The sequence below is a fragment of the Canis lupus genome, chromosome 27, assembly GCF_003254725.2.
Source record: "Canis lupus dingo isolate Sandy chromosome 27, ASM325472v2, whole genome shotgun sequence".
Lineage (NCBI taxonomy): Eukaryota > Metazoa > Chordata > Mammalia > Carnivora > Canidae > Canis > Canis lupus.
Genome location: NC_064269.1, coordinates 4,305,572 through 4,323,891, shown reverse-complemented (window position 1 = coordinate 4,323,891; position 18,320 = coordinate 4,305,572). Strand labels below are relative to the sequence as shown.

Below are 18,320 nucleotides of genomic sequence, written 5' to 3'. Positions count from 1 at the left end.
GCTAGTCACTGTTCAAGGTACTAGAGAACAGTAAATTGTACATAAGGTCACTGCCATTGTGGAGCTTGCTGACAAAATAATTCAGATAAAGATAAGTGCTTTGTGATAGAGGGTAAGTTTTATTGCATAAACTGCCATGAATATTGTCTTTTTTTAACTGAAAATTAAATGACCCTAGGATAGAAAATTACCTTGGCCCCGAGATAGAAATCAGGCCAGAGCTGCATTGACTTCTGCTCTGAGGACCCTAGTTATCTGGTGGCATATCCATTTTTTTTTTGGATTATTAGCCATTGTAGGCAGAACTGAGCCAGAGACCATTGGCTTGTTGAGGAGATTTATAATATTCCTTAAATGGTATGTAACTGGTTGTCTTTTTTTTTTTTTTTCAAATAACTGGTTGTCTTAAAAAAGTTTTCTCTAAGGTAATTGTAGTATAGTTAATAACCACTGTAAAAATGTATTGGCAGACTCTCCCAACTGCCTAGGTTCAAATCCTGCCTCTGCCTTACTAGCTTTGCAACATTGGGCACATTACCTACAGGTAAAGTAACTTTTTTTTTTTTTTTGGTAAGATTTTACTTTTAAGTAATCTTTACACCCATTGTGGGGCTCGAACTCAAAATCCCAAGATCAAGAGTCACAAACTCCACCAACTGAGCCAGCCAGGTTCCTCTAAAGTAACATTTTTCTTATCTACAAAATGTGAGTGATAGTGGCATTTAACTGAAGTTGTTATGAAGATGAATCAAGCGTTCCATAAATGTTGTTATTCTTCTCTGTCAGAATGGATGGAAAATCCTCAGTTTAATTTTTATTTTTGTTTCCTGTGAACTACCCCTAAGCATATTCTAGTAGGAAGGACTCTGATGCTTTATGCTAGATGAAATGACAGATGTTTATTTTATGTCCTTTTTTTTTTTTTAAGTACTTTTAATTTGGTGGTCAATATTGGAGATGTAAAAATTAAACCTGGACGATTGATTTGCCATGAAGCATATGACTTTAATCAACTTACACACTTTTTCAGCATTTATAGGGTTAAGTGGCATGGGTTTTCTGTTTCTGATAGTAAATAGGTAAGTAAAACAGATGGTTATACACGACCAAAGAGAGTTTCACCATATTCATGATGACTTTTTCCTGACTCGGTTCTGTTACCTTAAAACTGCTGTCTTTTATGATTGGAGGATTTTGCCAAGAATTTGATGTCTTTCTTTTTTCCTTTCATTTATATAACTCCTCACATAGGAACTGGCATAAAATGGACCAATAATGAAGACTGCTTTTGGCATATCTGGTGATGATACATATTGTTTAGGTATAGAGATGGTGATTGATCTCTCATTTTTATAGACTGACAATTTGGATATTTCTGTGGTGATTTTGGCAGATCGCTTCAGAGTGCACTTGGACAGTTTACATCCTTTAATAGATGTTTTATGTAACTGTAGCCTCAGGGGCTTACTTCCAGTTCCGTGGAAGAGATAAGGATTTTGATGGAATTTTTTTATTAAACCCTAGACAAAATGAATCAAATATGGTTCTTGAAAATTTAAATGAGAAAAATAAGCCTTTATTGTAGTTAAACTGTCTTGTTAGATTCGTTATTGTATCATTTTAAAGATTATTTGTCATAGAAAAACACTTTTGTTGGACATTTTCAGTTTCCAGTTTTTCTTTATGTAGTAATCAGTATAGGACATTCTTGTATAAAGCTTTTAGATTTAAACTTACTGCAGTAGGTTAAAGAGTGAACATTTTAAAAGTTATTTCATATCAATATTGGCAAATTGCTTTCCAGAAGTGTTAGGACAGTTTTTATTGTTGTCCAGTTTATTGCATCTTTGTCAGCATCTGGCATTCTAATTTATGAAAATTTACCATAGAGGTTAAAATGAAATAATTGATTTAGTTTGCATTCCAGTGACTAATGTGATTGAATATTTTTCCATGTTTATTAACTGAATTATCTTTTTGCTTTGTGCTTTTCTTACCTTCTTTGAAAACAATAGCCTTTTTTTATTTTTTATTTTTATTTTTTATTTTATTTTATTTTTTTAAACAATAGCCTTTTATGTCAGTTGCTTCAAATGATTTTCCCAGTTCATGTGTCTTTTAATTTGGATCTTAAATGTTTCATTATATATTTCCTGAATGTAAAAGCAGTAGATGTTAATTGTAGGAAAATACAGAAAAGTACAAAAATGGAAATAAAAATGCTACTGCTCACAGATAACCAGCCATAACACTGATTTTTAGTCTCTCCAGTCTTCCAGTCCTTTCATAAAATTCAGAATTTCTATAAGGTAGCAACTTGCTTTCCCCCAAGTTTCCATGAACACTTTCAATGCTTTCTATAGTATTTCCCTCCACTTATGAGAAATTTTATTTTGAAATAATTACACATTTCACAAATTGCCAAAAAAGTGTACAGAGTGGTGTCATGTACTTTTATGTGTAGTTTCCTCCAGTAACACCTTGCCATAACTATAGTATGATGTAATAGACCAACAGATTGATACTGGTACAGTCATCACCAATTTTATGTTAAATCTGATTTTAAGGCTCTAGGATATTCTCTTTATATGTATGGGTAGACTACAGTTATAGAACAAATCCTCTTTGGTTGATGTCTTAGTCCACTCTGACTACTATAACATCACAATCTGGGTAGCTTATAAACTCAGAAATTTAATTCTGGGAAGTCCAAGATCATGGAGCCAGCAGATTTGGTACTTGGTGAGGACTTTCTGGTTGGTAGTGCCTTTTCACTATGTCTTCACATGTTGGAAGGCGCTAGGGACTGTGCTCTCTTTTAGAAGAGTGCTAATCCATTCATGAGGGCTCCAGTCTTCTGACTTCGCACTTCCCAAAAGCCCCACCTTCCAATCCCATCAAATTGGGCATTAGGATTTCAACACATGAATTTGAGGAGTACACAAACATTTAGACCATAGCAGTTGGATGTTTCTAATTTTTCACTATTATAAAATCAGTATGGTGAACATCCTTGTACTTATGTAGTTTTGCATATCTCTTTCTTTTGAATAGGAATGACAAGTAGATTTTTAGATCGAAGAATGTTTATTTTTTTCAATGTTTTTTAATTGAAGTATTATTATACAGTGTTCTATTAGTTTCAGGTGTACAGTATGATTCAGTAATTCTAACATTACTTAGTGCTCATCACATTAAATGTACTCTTAGTCTCCTTTATCTGCTTCACTTATCCTCCCACCTACCTCCCCTCTGGCAACCACTAGTTTGTTCCCTGTATTTAGGAGTCTAGTTTTTGTCTCTTTGGTTTGTTTCTTAAATTCCACATATAAGTGAAATGATACGATATTCATCTTCCTCTGTCTGGCTTATTTCACTTACTGTTACATTTTCTCGGTCCATCCATATTGTCGCACATGGCAAGATCTTACTCTTTTATGGCGGAGTAATGTTTCATTGTTATATATATCATATCTTCTTCATATATTTGTTTATGGATGGACACCTGGGTTGCTTCAGTATCTTGGTTATTGCAAGTAATGCTGCAATAAACATAGGAGTACATCTTTCAAACTAGATTTCTTTTTCTTTGGGTGGATACCCAGTAGTGGAATTACTAAAAGCATATGGTGATTCTTTTTTTATTATTTATTTTTAAATATTTTATTTATTTATTAGAGTACATGCACTCACACATGCCCACATTTGTGTGGGGAGGGGCAGAGGGAGAAGCAGACTCCCCACTGAACAGGGAACCCACTGCCAGGTATCCCAGGACCCTGGGATCACAACCTGAACTGAAGGTAGATGCTTCACTGACTGAGCCACCCAGGCACCCCGGTAATTCTATTTTTCAAAGAATGCATATTTTTAAGGCTTTTGATAAGCATTGCTAACTCTTAGGAAAATCGTATGAATTACAGCAGTGAACTGATAGTTTCCTTTTATAGTTATGAAAATGACATTAAGTAGTTCAGTAGGTAAAAATGATATTCTGTAAATAACTATTCTGCTTGTTCTTTGTACATTTTCCCTCTTTGACAAATAATCTTATTAATTTATAGCTCTGTTGTTAATAAGGTTGGTATTGTAACCTCCTAGACCTTTTTTGTTTTTACATTTGTATTTATCTGTACTGTGATTTTTATGTTTGTTGACATAAATGAGAAAACAAAGTACTTGTTTTGCAACTTGATTTTTTTCCCTGTTAGTATATACAGGCCTATCCTTTTTTTTTTTTTAACTTTCATAGTATTTCTGTTACAAGTATATTACATTTCATTTAACCATTTACTTAGAGATTTATATTTGTTTTTAGCCTTTCACTTAACTAATCATTGCTGTAATATATATCCTTATAAGTGTGTTTTTGTGTACATTAATGGCTAATATACTAACTAGTTTGGTGAAAAATAAAAATATTCCCAGGAGTACTGCTTGTCTGTATGCCATCAACTTCACACTTGGATTAATCGTGATACTATTCGCAAGGATTTATGGATAATATGCTACCGAAAGGCATCTAATTAATGATTTTGATTAATTAAATGTTTTTTTAAATATTTTATTTAAATATTATTTATTTAAATAAAAGCTAAATAAAGCTAAATAAATATTTTATTTAGCTTGACCATTATTTATTCATAGACACAGAGAGAGAGGGGCAGAGACACAAGACAGAGGGAGAAGCAGGCTCCACACAGGGAGCCCAATGTGGGACTCGATCCCGGGTCTCCAGGATCACACCCCAGGCTGCAGGCGGCGCCAAACCGCTGCGCCACCGGGGCTGCCCGATTAATTAAATGTTTAATGAAATAGTTCATCCCCTTTTCCTTGGGCAAGCTTAGTGCCTTTTGGAATAAGAATTATCAGTGGGCTGGGTCAAAAGGGAACATCCGTTAGCAATACTTGGGAGCGCTGTGTGCCAAACCCCTGCATCCTGACTTGAGACAGAATAAGAAGGCATCAGGCTATCACTAATTTTTTATCTCTTCAGTGGCAGAGGTAGTGGTGATTTGAGGGCTCTTGTCTGACTCTTGGCTAATTCCCCAAGTTTGCAGAAATGGGCTCTGGTCCTTTAGTTATTGAGTTGATTTTTTTCTATCCTCACATGCTTAGGGTATGGACTTTGCATGGGCAGACCATTAATATCTCAGAAGGTAGGAAGCTCAGTCATTCCAGGAGGTGGATAGAAAGCAGAATAACAGTCATTGTACCAACATGATGCTGCCAGACACTGAGTTCTCAGTAACAAAAGGACAAACTTTCTCAATATCAAAAGTTAATTGCTGTGTGGTAGGATACCACCTGAGTGGGAGCTTACCAGGAATTTTTTTGGGGGGGGGGGGCACTGAGCAACAGCTCCTGACTTTGGTCCTTGATCTTTGTAGTCTCTTCTTGTCTCTGAAGTGAGGTGGGCTCTTTCCCATCACTACCTGCACTGAAATGCATTTGGTTTTTATATTCTCTACTCTGTTTAAAATCTAATCTGATTGCTTTGGGGCATATTTTTTTGAATTATATTAAATATGCAGGACATCACTCTTTATAATCTCCATATAAAGACAAATTTAATAACTTATTTGCCTAAATTGGGAAGCCTTCTAGAAGTTGAGCTTTGAGTAAATCTGTGTAATCTCTAAATAAGTAATTGACTTCTGACATAAAATATAGCGACATCTAAAATCACTTGTAAAAATCACTTGTAAAATCACTTGTCTATCATTTTTGGTTCCTTGATTTTGTCAATTTCTGCTATAATCTAGGAATGACAAGTTTGAATACATCATGATGAAACATTGAAAAACTTCGTGGTCAAAAATTCTGTTCTCACTAATCTAAATATAGAGAACAAATTCATAGTTACCAAAGGTGGAGGGTAGAGTAGGTTGGGTGAAATAGATGATGAGGAATACAGAGTATACTTATGATGAGCACTCAGAATATGTAGGATTATTGAATCACTATATTGTATGCCTGACTAATATAACACTGTGTTAACTATACTGGAATTAAAAAAATTCAGGGTGCCTGGGTGGGTCAGTTGGTTAAGCGTCTGACTCTTGGTTTCAGCTCAGGTCACAATCTCAGAGTCAAGAGATTGAGCCCTGTGTTGGCCTCATACTCAGCATAGATTGTGCCCAAGATTCTCTGTCCTTCTCTCTTCCCCCCTCCAACTCTTTGCTTGCACGTGCATAGTACATCTCATCAGTAAAAGGTAAATTTTTCATTGTAATCCCACAATATTTGGGTATTTATTTATAAATTAAGTGTATGTGGCATATATCTTTTAAGATTTTATTTATTCATGAGAGACACAGCGAGGCAGAGACATAGGCAGAGGGAGAACCAGGCTCCCCACAGGGAGCCCGGTGTGGGACTCCATCCCTGGACCCAGGATCATGCCCTGAGCCAAAGGCAGCCGCTCAACCACTGAGCCACCCAGGAGTCCCTGTGACATAATTTTGTATCTTTTTTTTTTAATTTTTTATTTATTTATGATAGTCACAGAGAGAGAGAGTGAGGCAGAGACACAGGCAGAGGGAGAAGCAGGCTCCATGCACCGGGAGCCCGACGTGGGACTCGATCCCGGGTCTCCGGGATCGCGCCCTGGGCCAAAGGCAGGCGCCAAACCGCTGCGCCACCCAGGGATCCCAATTTTGTATCTTAAATATCAACCTCAATCTCTTTAATAGTGAGTATTTTTCATATTTGGAGCCCCCAGTTTTTGAGTAGCTTTCTATATTTGCAGAAATGCCCATATTGAGTCAGGCCTCTGCAGTGTATGTACTAGTCAGAATTCAAATTCCCAGATGCTCTTGTATCTAGATGGATGCATCTTAAATAACATTAAGAGCCACTAGTCAGACACACCCATAGATCACTTTTGCTTGAAAATACACAATGTAAGGAAATGAGGGTTCTATTCATAACTTTCGATTTTGCAGGAAGGAGCGGAAGTAGAGATGGTCACCTTTAAGTGGAAGTGTCAAGGTTAAGTTCCTAATGAAAAAGTGACTTTGGTCCTGGCATGGTAATGGATTTGAATTTTGGCATTTAGCACTTGTCTGTGGCAGGGATAGGGATTTCCTCATCAAGCCACGTCAGCATTATTTTGGGTGATGTTATCTTTGCACCTATTTTCAGCCTTTTCAGTGACATAATGGCAGTGACACTGTCCTTGAATAAATTACCTTTCTGTTAATTTACCTAGGTGGATCCTAAATATTGACTAATAAAAATCCTTGGTAAGATATTTTTAGTATAGCAGACATTGTTCAGGTGTCTACTTAGTGGCAAATGTAAAGATGATATGCATTCTAAAATTGCAAATTCATGGGGTCAGTTAAGTGGCTACCTTTAAATAGTATCTTGGTACCTGGGTGAGAGGGTGGCTACACCTGGTGCTGTAAAAAAACTAATTGGTTTCCTCCCTGAGCTAATTATGGTTGATGTAGTATTGTGAATTAATATCTTTAAGATGTTGCTGTGATTATTTAAATGGCACTACTTTGAGAGATGTGTTTGCTCTGCTGCATGGTTTGTCATTTTGTTACTGACTATGATGTTACTATAAAAGCTTTTAGCAGCCCTGAAACAAAAAACCAAGAAGAGGGCAACCCAGATGGCTCAGCGGTTTAGTGCCGCCTTCGGCCCAGGGCCTGGTCCTGGAGTCCTGGGATCAAGTCCCGCGTCGGGCTCCCTGCATGGAGCCTGCTTCTCCCTCTATCTACATCTGCCTCTCTCTCTGTCTCTCTCATGAATAAATAAAATGCATGGAGCCTGCTTCTCCTGCCTATGTCTCTGCCGCTCTCTGGGTCTCTCATGAATAAATAAAATAAAATAAAATAAAATAAATAAAATAATAAAATAACAAAATAAAATATTCCCATAAATAAAATTCCAAGGAAAATGGGCTTACAATATAAAATCATAAAGCATGTGAGAGTCATAATGAGCATGGTTTAGCAGAAATAATACTACAAAAGCAACCCCTCAAGGATTGCAGATATTGTAATTATCAAATATGGACTATAAAATTAGAATATTTTATATGCTTGAAGGAAAATACTGAAATGAGGTGCTTGGGGGCTTAATAGGTTATGCATTCAACTTTTGATTTCAGCTCAGGTCATGATCTCAGGATTGTAAGATACAGCCCTGCATCAGTCTTCATACTGGGCATAGAGCCTGCTTAAGATTCTCTCTCTCCATGAAAGAAAGAGGGAGGGACGGACGGAGGAAGGGAAAAGGAAGGAAAGAAGACAAAAAGCATTAGATAGATTTCATTTTGGAAATGAAAATTATTTTAAGAAAAGAACTTAGAAGGGCACCTAGGTGGCTGAGTGGTTGAGTGTCTGCCTTCAGCTCAGGTTGTGATACCAAGTTCTGGGATGGAGTCCCACATCAAATTCCCTGCAGGCTTCTCCCTCTGCCGATGTCCCTGCTTCTCTGTCTCTCATGAATAAATAAAAATCTTAAAAAAAAAAAAAAAAAAAAAGAAGAAGAACTTAGAAATTTAGTGGACAAGTTAATTTCATCTTAGAAACAGATGAAGAGGGCAGCTGGGTGGTTCAGCGGTTTAGCGCCGCCTTCCGCACAGGGCATGATCCTGGAGACCCGGGATCGAGTCCCACGTCAGGCTTCCTGCATGGAGCCTGCTTCTCCCTTGGCCTGTCTGTGTCTCTCTCTCTCTCTCTCATGAATAAATAATTAAAATCTTTTTAAAAATTTTGCTGAAAGGGAATATTTGCCTAGTAAGAATTCTTTATACAAAAAAAAAAATTCTTTATACAGCAGAGGTAGATGGTAAAAATAAAGGCATTTTCAAGGTACCACAACTTTTAAGAGTTGACTTGAGGAAAAAGGGGGGAATCCCTGGGTGGCTCAGTGGTTTAGTGCCACCTTTGGCCCAGGGCGTGATCCTGGAGACCAGGATCAAGTCCCGCCCGCCTCAGGCTCCCTGCATGGAGCCTGCTTCTCCCTCTGCCTATGTTGTGTCTCTGCCTCTCTCTCTCTCTCTCTTTCTCTCTCTCTCTCTCTCAGGAATAAATAAATAAAATCTTAAAAAAAAAAAAAGTGAATTATGTCCTTGAGGGAGAAGGAACATAATTCCACAAGAAAGGTGTGAAATGTGAGAAAGAATGATGTCCAAAGAAAGTCATCAGCATTTATGTAAACTTAATAAATATTGACTGGTTAAAACTAAAATATATATATTACATATATACAGGCACAAAATGCATAAAATAATCTTTGATGTTAACGTACTACACAGTGTAACATGCTGTTTGAAAAAAAGGTTATTTTCAGTTTTATATTTTTTTATGACTCAGATTTAAGGTAACATTTTAATGGAATGCTTTATAAAAGGGAAAAAAATCCCTGATTATTAAAGCAGATCATGTCCCCCTCTAGCCCATAACCATGTTTATGTACTTTTTTGCAGTTGTAATAATCTGTGAACTATAATCATTTGTGGTTAATATTTCCACTTAATCTCTGTGTCTTTAATTGGATATATTATTTCTCATATGGGATAATCTGGAAAAGAGAGATACTAATATGAGTACTAATTTCAGGGCGCTTGGGTGGCTCAGTTGATTAAGTGGCTGCCTTCGGCTGAGGTCAGGTTCTGGGATTGAGCCCCACATGGGGCTCCCTGCTCAATGGTGAACCTGCTTCTCCTTCCCTTGCTGCAGCTCCCCCTGCTTATACTCTCTCCCTCTCTCTCTCTGTTGAATAAGTAAATAAAATTTTTTCAAAAGTACTAATTCCTAGCCCACAGAATTGCTTCACATATTTGCTTTTGTTATTGTGGTGATTATGGTTTTTTTCACTTCATTTTGTGAAAGCATTTTCCATTTTTGGTGGTTTCATATTTCATAAGCCTCTGATGCACATTGTTGCACATTATAATTTCTCTGGAAATTGGGATACATCTTAATGATATTTGATGTCACAGTTTAATAAATAACAGTTTTTTCTTTGATATAGTAGTACCTCTTTAGATTTTATAAAACATGGTGATGTATTTTTATAATTTTGAATGGCTGTGTAATGCTTTACCTAGTGAGTGTGTCATAATTTCCTTTAGTCCTCGTCTGGGTTATTTCCATTTGTTGGCTCTTATAAATAATGCTAATAAGTAAGAATGAGGTGCACCATTTTATACAGTCTCCATTAAAGAATGAGTTTGTAAATTTTATGCTGATATGGGAATTTTTAAAGTGCTTTACTAATCTAATAAGTGCTAAGTGGTACTTTATTTTCCTATTTGTGTGCATATATGTGTATTTTTTCTAGAATTTTATTTTCCTAGTCTTTATTTTAGATGGTTTTTTTGTTGGAGTTCTATGTTATTCTGTAGTTCTCAGTTTATCTTTTGTGATTAGTACCTGTTTCTTCAAAGTGAGTTTTCTGTGACATAATAGTTTATATTTAACTTTTAACCTCACCTTGCAATTATTTTGATATGCATTAGTGATTGGTAGTATACTCTTGAGAGTGAGACAGTTTATCATCTTCTGTTCAAAAGTAATGTACCTTATAAAAAAGGACATGAAGTTTTATACTGAGTGTTAATTGCTTTTCCATTATTGATAGAATTTAGTTTTGGGGGTACTTGGGTGGGTCAGTCGGTTAAGTGTCTGCCTTTGGCTCTGATCATGATCTCAGGGTCCTGGATTCGAGCCCTGGCATCAGCAGCATTGGCATCGGGTTTCCTGCTCGGCGGGGAGCCTAATTCTCCCTCTTGCTCTGCTCATGCTCTCTTGCTCTTGCCCTCTCTCTCATAAATAATATCTTTAAAAAAAATTTTTTTTTGGTTCTTAAAATACAGACTTCTTAGCACAATTTGTAGTTGAGAAAAATCGAGAGAGAGGAGTTAAGTTTTCCCATGACTGTACATTTGTTAATATCAGAGCTGTGTTTTGAATTCAGGTATGATCTAGAGCTTCAACCATTGTATGTTTAGATAATAATTATTAACTACCTTGGAATAATTCTATTTTGCTTCATTAAAGCCACATACTACTCTGCATAACAATTTATATAAATGAAGGGTATTTCTAGTAGCTATGTGGCCCGTTTGCTGTATCTTTTCCACCTACAAATCTTATTCATTAAATGAATCTTTTTACTCTTTCATTGAATTTATCAAGACTCAGAAATTGATTTCTCTTTCTGAGAATTGTAATCTTTGTTAATTGCCGTTCCCTTGGGTAGAGACATAAGTAGTATTTTCAGAATTGAGGAAAGTGATGAGGGGTATGTTTGTAAATATATAGGTTTTATTCTATTAAAGTGCTTATTATAGAATTAAATACTGGGATGGCTCAGTAAATTAAGCATCTGCCTTTGGCTCAGTCAGGATCCCAAGGTTCAGAGACTGAGCCCTTCATGGGGTTCCCTGCTCAGTGGGGAGTCTGCTTCTTCCTCTCCTTGCTCTCCTTGCTAGTGCACACTCTGTGTCAAATAAATCTTTAATTTTTTTTTTAAATTAAACGCTATTCACTGATAGGACATCTAGGTTATCACAAGCTCTTGACAGTTCTCTCCCATCAGTCAGAAATTAAGCTATACATAAATTATTAAATCAAAATCAGCTTAGCTGCAAAGGTAAGGTTCTGGGAGGGTATTGCCCTAGTAAAGGCAAAAGGGGGGCTATATTATCTGTAGAGAATTTTATAACAATAATGAAATTAACTAAAAGGGCTATACTTGTTATTATCCTATAACTGACAATTCTGAACAGTGTCAACGATAAAATACTGCCCACTGCCACCACCATTTTAAGGCCCAGCTCTTGTTCCCAAGAGGTGAATAAACCTTAGCGTGGAAAAGGACATTGTATCTCAACTCTCTCCTTTTTCCAAAATTGTGATTCAGTTGATAAAAGGAAGCAATCAAAAAATATATTACAAGCTGTAACAAGGAAACAATGTTTCATTGATTCATCATACATATAAGTCATGTTGGTCCAGCTAACTGCACAGTAGTGGAAACTCAAAACTCAAGTAAAACAATGGCATCAAGATTGCTGTTTTGGGGCAGCCCCGGTGGCGCAGCAGTTTAGCACCACCTGCAGCCCAGGACGTGATCTGGAGACCCTGGATCGAGTCCCATGTCGGGCTCTCCGCATGGAGCCTGCTTCTCCCTCTGCCTGTGTCTCTGCCTCTCTCTCTCTCTGCATCTCTATGAATGAATGAATGAAATCTTAAAAAAAAAAAAAAAAAAAGATCGCTGTTTTGTTGTTTTGTTTTTTTAAGATCTTGAGTAATCTCTACGCCTAACACGAGGCTCAAACTTGTGACCCCAATATCCAAGAGTTGCATACTCTACTGAGTCAACCAGATTACTGTTTTTGACTTGGGAAAATTTTCCAGTGATAGAATCACTCAGACTCAAAGGTCTCTCGTCACAGCATAGATGGCAATAAAAATTACGTTCTCTGGAAAATATTTCTAGGTAACTCAATTTGCTGTAAATACACAATAATGCTAAAGATAGTTGAATAGTGTGAATAAATTTTATGACCTTTGTAAGTAGATTGGGATAAAGCAGCATTTATGTTAATTGTTAACAGGGATAATATTTTTTGTTGTATAGGTAGCTAAGTTTTATACATGTACATTTCGAGTCCATCTCCTTAAAAATATTTATTTTCGGGGCACCTGGGTGGCTCAGTGGTTGGGCATCTGCCTTTGGCTCAGGTCGTGATTCCAGGGTCCTAGGATCAAGTCCCGCATCAGGCTCCCCATCTCCCTCTGCCTATGTCTCTGCTTCTCTGTGTGTGTCTTTCGTGAGTAAATAAATAAAACCTTAAAAAAAATTTATTTTCAAGATGAGCCCAAAATTTTAAAATATAATTTAATACTTATAATTAAGTTACTTAGTATTATTGGGGTTTCTTTCACGTTTAAAATAAAAGTCATTATCTAAATTTGTAATTTTAATGTGCTTTTAAAATTTAAAAATAGGTCCTTTGATTATTTAGCAGGTAACATCTAAAGGAACTGGTTTAAATCCTAATGCCAAAGTATGGCAAGAAATTCCTCCTGGAAATCCGGATGCCACTCAAGTAACTCATGGAACTGAAAGCTCTTGGCATGAAACAGCAGCCACATCAGGGTCTCATCCTGAGGGTAAGTCCTAAATATTTCAACAGTACAAATCATATTTAGGTTTAACATATAACCAAACCAGTTTATAGAACTTTGGGGTGTATCTTTTGATTATTTGATTAAATATATTTATACATGCTTAACATGTAGTTTGTACACAGTTCTTACTTATTTTTAGTATGAATGGATTATCACTAATTTCAAATAGTAGCTTTATCTTTCGGTCTAGCATTTAACCCATTCATGATATGGTAGTTATAAATTAGTTTTGATATACCGTCATTGGCAATGCTATTTACTCACTGTTTAACTATGGGTATAACTTAACTTCTCTGTGCCTGTTTCTTGTCCTTCTATAAAAACATTAATAATTACTTTTGGCATAGGATTTTCTGAGAATCGAGTGAACAAAATACATGAAGCTGCACAGAGTTAGTACATAGCGCTATGAGTTTAAACTATTGTTAATCATTTTAGCTTGACCATAATGGTAAACTTCTCTCCCTCAAGAAGAAAACTCTTACTATAACCATGTGGACATTTTCCCAACTGATCAGATTCCTTAAAATATTATTGTTATAGAAGATCTAGTGCCCAGGGTTCCTAAAGATAGGATTTAAAGAATTCCTATTTACTTTCAGTATGTTTTCTTTAATACAGGTAATACAGAGCTTTCAGATGATATGTGTAAAGAATATGAAGTAATGTATTCATCTTGCGAAACCACCAGAAATACTATAGGCATTGAAGAATCAACTGATGGGATGATTTTAGGGCCAGAAGATCTGAGTTACCAAATATATGACGTTTCTGGTAAACTTTATACTTTTATTGGTAAAATGAGCATACAGTACACTAGTGTTTTTCCCCTTACGGTTTATCATTTATTGTTCTAATAAACCTTTGGCATTGATCACTCTGTTTTCTAATTTGAAGAGAACTGTGTGTTATTGAAATGCTAGGTTATTTTTATAAATCTGCTTTCAAGTGGACAAATGTGAAAATTGTGATTTAAAAAGAATATTTAAAGATCCTATTAAAAGATAATATGAAATTAAAGATAAAAGGAAAAAATAGTCAATATAGTTAAGAGACCTATGTTACAATTTTTCAGAGAGCTTTCAAGTTTCAGAGAAACTTTTCAAGTTTCTTGGCATTGATTAGTTGGGAGCAATGCAAGTTGTCAATTTTCCCGTTACTTTTGTTAGTATGAAATGCATTTATAAATATGAAATTGCAGGGATTAATTTTGAGAAAATGGCTGTATTAAAAACATTGTTCTACTACAATTCAACTTGTGAATTTTTTTTCACATTTATTTAATTAACAAGGGTAAGTACTTGGCTTGGACTTAAAATGGATAAGATTTAAAAGAAACTAAAAATGGACCATAGACCCCAACTACCTATCTTAATTTTTCTGATTTAAAGGATCTCTTTGGGGCAGCCCTGGTGGCTCAGTGTTTTAGCGCCACCTTCAGCCCAGGGTGTGATCCTAGAGACCCGGGATCGAGTCCCACATCGGGCTCCCTGCATGGAGCCTGCTTCTCCCTCTGCCTGTGTCTCTGCCTCTCTCTCTCTCTCTCTCCCTCTCTCTCTTTCTCTCTCTCTGTCTCTAATGAATAAATAAATAAATAACATCTTTAAAAAAATAATAATAAAGGATCTCTTTGGAAAATAAATGTAAAAAAATAATAAATTTTAAAAATGTAATAGGGAGTAGTCTTTCTATTGCTGCTTAGTTCTGTGACTTCAGTCAAGATACATTAACCTTTGTCTCCAATTTCCTTACTTATTATAAATATTTGGACTGGATTTCTAAGTTTTGTCAGCTTCTAAATTGATTTCTGAAATGGCATAGGTGATATTCCATATAATAATTTAAGGTGGTACGTTCTCCTCCCTACTTGTGGTCATAATATACCTGATCACTGGGTATATTAAACATAGAGTTGGTTTTAGTAATGTGGCAACTAGTTGATATTTTAATAAGTTTCCTGTAATGACATTGAAAAGTATCCTGTAATGACATTGAAAAGTGAAATCATTGTTCATATTTAGCTAGCACATTGAGGTGGTTGGATTTTGTATTAGAAGGATTGGATGGCTCAGCAGTTTAGTGCCGCCTTCAGCCCAGGGCCTGACCCTGGAGACCCTGGATCGAGTCCCACGTTGGGCTCCCTGCATGGAGCCTGCTTCTCCCTCTGCTTGTCTCTCTCTCTCATTCTCTCTCTCTCTGTCATGAATAAGTGAGTAAAATCTTTAAAAAAAAAAAAAAAATAAGGGCAGCCCGGATAGAAGGATTGCATATACATAGAAATCGTATGCTTCTTACTTTTTTTTTTTTTTTTTTTTTAAGATTTTATTTATTCAGGGCAGCCTCGGTGGCCCAGCAGTTTAGCGCCTGCTTTTGGCCCAGGGCGCGATCCTGGAGACCAGGATCAAGTCCCACATCGGGCTCCCTGCACGGAGCCTGCTTCTCCCTCTGCCTGTGTCTCTCTGCCTCTCTTTCTTTCTCTGTGCCTCTCATGAATAAATAAATTAAAAAAATAAAATCTTTTAAAAAAAGTTTTTATTGATGGGGGTGGGGGTGGGGGCAGAAAAAAAAAGTTTTTATTTATTCATTATTCATTTCAGAGAGAGAGCACCCAAAGCAGAGGGGAGGGGCAGAAGCAGAAGGAGAGGGAGAGATAGAGGGAGAAGGGAGCCTGAGGCAGGGCCAGTCCCAGGACCCTGAGATCATGACCTGAGCTGAAGGCAGACTCTTAACCATCTCAGCCACCCAGGTGCCCTTTCTTATATTCATGTTTAATGAAGTTAATCTAATACCTAATACCACTTTGAATCTTGAGTAGTAAGACAAAGTAGTAGCAAAATCAGGTGCAAAATGTATTTATTTTTATATACATTCTTTTGTCTGTTTTTAAAGAAAATTAGCGCTTAGTCCCTAATGCTTTTTAAGAAGATGACAAATTATATGCTTTGAGTCTATAATGTTTTGTGTAAGATTGTAATAAAAAAGTTCTTCAGGCTTGAGTTCTGAAAAAAAAGTCTCGTGATCTGAGTTTAAATAACTGAAAGCATAGAGGGCTGTGAGAGTTGATTTGATCATTTGGATGTTTGTTTTAAATATTCCTGGGAAGGGACGCTTGGATAGCTCAGTGGTTGAGCATCTGCCTTTGGTTCAGGGTGGGATCCCAGTCCGGGATCAAGTCCTGCATCGGGTTCCCTACAGGGAACCTGCTTCTCCCTCTGTTTATATCTCTGCCTCTCTTTTTGTGTCTTTCATGAATAAATAAATATAATCTTAAAATAATAAATAGTCCTAGGAAGATATAGTGCTCTACAATCAAGAAATGAAAAGAATAGGGTGGCCTGGGTGGCTCAGAGGTTTAGCACTGCCTTTGGCTCAGGGAGTGATCCTGGAGACCCAGGATCAAGTCCCACATCAGTCTCCCTATATAGAGCCTGCTTCTCCCTCTGCCTGTGTCTCTGCCCCTCTCTCTCTGTCTCTCTCATGAATTAAAAAAAATATTAAGAGATAAATGTTTAAAAATATGACTAAGAATCAGATTTAGTACCAATACAGATGTGTAGACATATATAGATATATATTCTAATTTGTTTAGCTAGTTTCTTCAAATTTAGATTACTATTACTTTTGTTCTTTGAGCTTTCATTAAAGGAATAAGTAGTTACCACATTTTTAAAAAAGATTTATTTATTTATTTATGATAGAGAGAGAGAGAGAGAGAGGCAGAGACACAGGCAGAGGGAGAAGCAGGCTCCATGCCGGGAGCCCGACATGGGACTCGATCCCGGGACTCCAGGATCCCGCCCCGGGCCAAAGGCAGGCGCCAAACCGCTGAGCCACCCAGGGATCCCCAGTTATCACATTTTTAAAGTATTTAAGGTAGTGTTTTACAGTAGGGTAGCCAGGTACCTTCAGTATTAATAGTGTTGTGTTCATTACTTGATAAAATAATTTTTAAAGTGATCTGAAATCTATCTAAAGAAAGGATAGGTTGAAATTAGTTTGACTTTGTTATAATTCAGTTAAGCTGAATTCTAAAAATACGGTTTTGTTGTGAATTTTAATTTGTTCATATTCTGAGTGCAATATGTAATGTTTACTACCTGTGATAATTTGGTATTAACTTTTTTCTCTGTTTTTTAACTTTAGGAGAAAGCAGTTCAGCAATTTCTGCAGAAGACCTAAAAGAATGTCTGAAGAAGCAATTGGAATTCTGTTTCTCCCGGTAACACTATTCATTTTTGTTTTTACTGAGATTTCTCATTTTTTTAATAGTTTAGTTAGTGGGGCACCTGGGTGGCTCAGTGGTTGAGCGTCTGCCTTTGGGTCAGGTCGTGATCCTGGGGTCCTGGGATTGAGTCCTGCATCACGCTCCCTGCGAGGAGCCTACTTCTCTCTCTGCCTCTTTCTCTGTATCTCTCATAAATAAATAAATAAAATCTTAAAAAAAAAAAAAAAGAATAGTTTGGTTAGTAAATGTAAAATATCTGTGAAATGGAGTGAGGAATGGTGGTTTTAATTTACTTCAGTGATTTTTTTGGGGGAGTATATTCTTTAGTCTGTTTCTTAACTAAATTTAAAGATGTAATCTCTGATTGGATATACCAAGGATCTAGGCTTCGTGGAAAGATAATGAAATACTGGATTGGATTACTTATGGATTGGCTCTTAGATACTTTTCCTAGGAACATATTCCTGTTTAGGATTCTCATTAAAAGTGATTATATTTTGGGACACCTGGGTAGCTCAGCAGTTGAGTGTCTGCCTTCGGCTCAGGGTGTGATCCCGGGGTCTAGGATCAAGTCCTGCATCAGGCTCCTTGCAGGGAGTCTGTTTCTCCCTCTGCTTATGTCTCTTCCTCTCTCTCTCTCTCTCTCTCTCTCTCTGCGCCTCTCCTGAATAAATAATATTTAAAGAAAAAAGTGGTTATATCTTAATGTATATATTCATAATTAGCTTGTATAACGTGTGATCATGGAGTTATATTTAGCAAGATAGGTGGATGGGCATAGAATTTATGTTACCAGTGTCTTCTATTAAATAAGGAGTTCTTTCAGGCAAATGTTTCAAGATGTCTTTTCTTTTTTTTTAAGATTTTATTAATTTATTTTAGAAAGTGCACGCATGGGCCAGGGAATGGGGAGGGGGAAGGAGGGAATGTCA

At 36.5% G+C, this 18,320-nt stretch overlaps 1 protein-coding gene across 11 annotated transcripts in view; it reads left to right on the top strand.

Moving 5' to 3' along the window:
• The window catches only part of LARP4 (La ribonucleoprotein 4), a 220,491-nt gene that overhangs the window by 157,725 nt on the left and 44,446 nt on the right, over window positions 1–18,320 (top strand). For 9 of the 11 annotated variants that reach the window (XM_049102820.1, XM_049102819.1, XM_049102818.1 and 6 more), the window contains 3 exons: window positions 12,998–13,145; window positions 13,785–13,937; window positions 17,307–17,382. In XM_049102820.1, the coding sequence (XP_048958777.1) occupies window positions 12,998–13,145; window positions 13,785–13,937; window positions 17,307–17,382 (377 nt within the window). The remainder of the gene's footprint in view (window positions 1–12,997; window positions 13,146–13,784; window positions 13,938–17,306; window positions 17,383–18,320) is intronic. The other 2 variants (XM_025477616.3, XM_025477612.3) reach the window with 1 other exon arrangement.